At 49.3% G+C, this 3,379-nt stretch overlaps 1 protein-coding gene across 1 annotated transcript; it reads left to right on the top strand.

Annotated features, from left to right (window-relative positions):
* Positions 1–1,370: 1,370 nt before the first annotated feature.
* STEHIDRAFT_56118 (uncharacterized protein) lies at positions 1,371–1,874 on the top strand (the record flags this gene model as incomplete). The annotated part of the gene is made up of 1 exon (XM_007303152.1): positions 1,371–1,874. A coding segment is annotated over one exon (504 nt), but the record flags the coding sequence as incomplete, so codon positions are not given.
* Between the last annotated feature and the right edge of the window lie 1,505 nt (positions 1,875–3,379).

Below are 3,379 nucleotides of genomic sequence, written 5' to 3'. Positions count from 1 at the left end.
GACGCAACACCCGGACTCCGGCTCGACCCCTGGTCACTGAAATCCCTTTAAAACCCTTCTATAAAACATATCCCCTTTCTCTCACGGACACGTATACTTACATTGGACACGTATACATACTTCGGACACGTACGATAGTGGGCTGGACACGTAGGGAAGGACTGCGGACACGATATCTCGTTCGAATATGGACTACCGCGGTGTGGCTTGGCTCTGGCTCGGCGGAGCAGACGAACTCTTAGGCTGATGTGGCGGACCTATATGACGTGGCGATTCACACGGACTTGTACTAGTATAAATATCGAACCTTTGTAGTCGAGATTCTCCAACCTGTTCACTTGTATCGTACCTACAGTGTTTCAGTTGAAATCACCAGAATTCTCAATATCGTCTTGTGCGACCTCAAGACGATACCCCTCGAATCTCGACTACTGAAGAGCTTTACTATCAGAACCCCGAATCCACATCAGCTCTAGCAGGACGCCTGCCTCAGAAGAGGATGCCTCCTCTGAACGAACTCGATTCTAGACCGGACGCCGCGTCTAGACGAACCGAGCCAGAACCCCGGATCCAGAACCCCCAAAGCCCCTCGCTGATCGCCCAAGCCGACGGCGCCGAACGACTCGATCGTTCCTCGCTTCACGAAACCGACGCCGCCCTTAAGCCTAGCTTAAGCCCGGTCGTAACATTTGAACAGGTTCTCCTAGCCTAAACGATCAGTCCGCAGAGGGACTCAGGAAATAGACATCACGGCACCCCGAATCGAAGTACCCCGAGGAGTATATCTCCCGGACCATATAAGCGTCCTCCAAGGCTCTGAAAGACTTTATACCACAGAACCACCCCTTCACTATAAAGGACAAGACTCTATCTTTTTCTGCAAGGTAGACGGTGACCGTTGGATATATACCGAAGAAGACAAGGATTGGTACGGAAAAGAGGTACCATTTTCCACATACAGCAGTCAAGGAGGAACAAGGACTATCCCATACCACCTTCCTAAACCCGCCAACTCATACCACGACGGGGAACGTTGGAAGTGCAGAACCTTCCTAGACGGGATACGCACTGAAACCAAACAACAAGAACAGAATATCCAGGTTGTACATAACCGCTGGGTGTACGCGAACCACACAGACGTTCCAGTCAGGGTTCTAGCAAAAGATCCAGACTACGAGCACCTTAACTTTGACTCCGAAGAAGAATCACCACCACCACCACCACCAGGAGGCTCAGGAGCAGAACCAGAGAAGGAAACCAAGAAGGACACTGCACCACCGGGAGGACCATCGCCAACACCACCACCAAGCGATTCATCAGGCGCAGACACAGACTCAGACACAGACAGTGACTCTGACGACTCCGACGATATGGCCAAAGACACCAAGATCAGCGCACCTGACGACTTTAAAGGCGAAGCCTCTAAAGTCCAGGAATTCATCACCAGCTGCGAATTATATTTCGCTGCAAACCCGGAGAAATACAAGGAGGATGAAAAGAAGATTATCTTCGCTCTGTCGTATATGAAAGGTGATACGGCAGGAGCATGGAAGACAGTCTTCTTGGACAAGGTCAACGGACCTGAAGAGGATAGCGACGATGAAGAAGGAGAGGAAGGGGAAGGCTTGGGCATATCTCCCATAACGCCCAAGAAGCCGGAATACGGAACCTGGAAGGATTTCAAAGCACAAATCCGAAGGGAGTTCGAACACGCCGCTCAAGAAATACAGAGCCGATTCGATCTGGATAGTTTCCGTCAGGGAAACATGAACGCCACCGACTATGTCACCAAGTTCAAGATCCTTATTTCCAAAGGAAAAATCAAAGGAAATAACGCGAAGGTCACATTCTTTCAGAAAGGCCTCAACCCTGCACTTCGCACCAAGATCTACAGCACATTCCCGCTGCCAGTATCGTTCGAGGAATGGTGCGAAAGGGCAACGGCCATGGACGCGCAATGGAGAGCATCCAATGCCTCCACCCCAGGCAATCGCGGCCGATCCTCTAACTGGAGGAACCGCTCCAACACAACCCAAGTTCGAGCGGTCAACCTCAGTTTTCAGGAACGCCAGAAGTACATACAGGAAGGAAGGTGTTTTAGGTGTGACCAGATCGGACATCGCGCCGCCGATCCCAAGTTTCACCCAAAGAACAACCAAGGTGCTCCAGGCAAAAACACCAATCCTTTCCGTCAGCAGATTCGCCAGACCACAGTCAATAACCAACCGGCATCGGCCTCGAACCTGCAACAGAACGAAGCTCTACCCCAAGGGAAGAATGCGATACAAGAACTCGTTCGCAAGATCCAGAATATGACGAACGAAGACCAGGATACGGTCCTAGAGATGTTTGGGGAAATGGAAGAAGCGGGAAGAGACACGGACTCGAACAATGGACAGGATTTTTGAAAGGCCTGAAGCTCGTGACGCAACTTCAGGCACGGACACGATTCCCTCGCGATGTACTCATACGGACAATAGCTATGCCACAATCTATGCGCTTTCCAGTTTACATCAGAGGGAATCATCAAGACGTCCATACCCGCGCTCTAATTGACTCAGGAGCCAGCGGACTATTCATCCATTGGAATTTTGTTCGAAAACACCGAATCCCCACCAAGGCCTATGCGAAACCCAAAACCGTTCGAAACGTTGACAACTCTGCCAACATCCTAGGAAAAATTACGAACTATGTCGAAACTACTCTCAAAGTCGGTGATCACGAAGAACAGGCCAAATTCTCTGTCACCAACATAGGAGAAGACGATTTAATCTTAGGACTTCCGTGGCTATGGAAACATAACCCAGCCCTTAACTGGAGAAACGGACATATGCTGTTCCAAGATTGTCCTCTTTCTTGCGAACTCACAATGCGCAAAAAGAGGAAACAGAAGAAGAAAAAGAAGATCCTTAAAGCAATTAAGGAACACCGCGCTTCCAGAATTATAGGAGGCGTAAGGACGACATTCAGAAAAACGGTAGCGAAAACTACATTTTCTGAACGAGTCCAGAAGCGATTAGATCAACATCGCTACAGGATGCGTATCAAGGAAGCCGGGCAGGTCTTTATAAAATCCATGGAACTAGGAGAAGATGATGAAATATGGTGGACGCCAGGGTTTGAAGAAGACGAGGAAGAAGAGTTTGTGAGACGTGCGTCGAAATCTACAGAACTCGCTGAAGAAGCTTCTAAAAACAAGGAAGCCCGCACCTACGAGGAAATTGTACCAGAACAATATCAACAATTCCGAAAAGTCTTCAGCGACGAAGAATCAAAACGATTCCCCACTTCAAAACCTTGGGACCATCACATAGATTTCAAACCCGATGCTGTACCACGAAACACATGCAAGGTCTATCCTCTTACCCCGGCTGAACAA

The sequence above is a fragment of the Stereum hirsutum genome, assembly GCF_000264905.1.
Source record: "Stereum hirsutum FP-91666 SS1 unplaced genomic scaffold STEHIscaffold_6, whole genome shotgun sequence".
Classification (NCBI taxonomy): Eukaryota; Fungi; Basidiomycota; class Agaricomycetes; order Russulales; family Stereaceae; genus Stereum; species Stereum hirsutum.
Note: the sequence above shows the minus strand (reverse complement) of the source record. Positions and strands in the feature narration are given on the sequence as shown.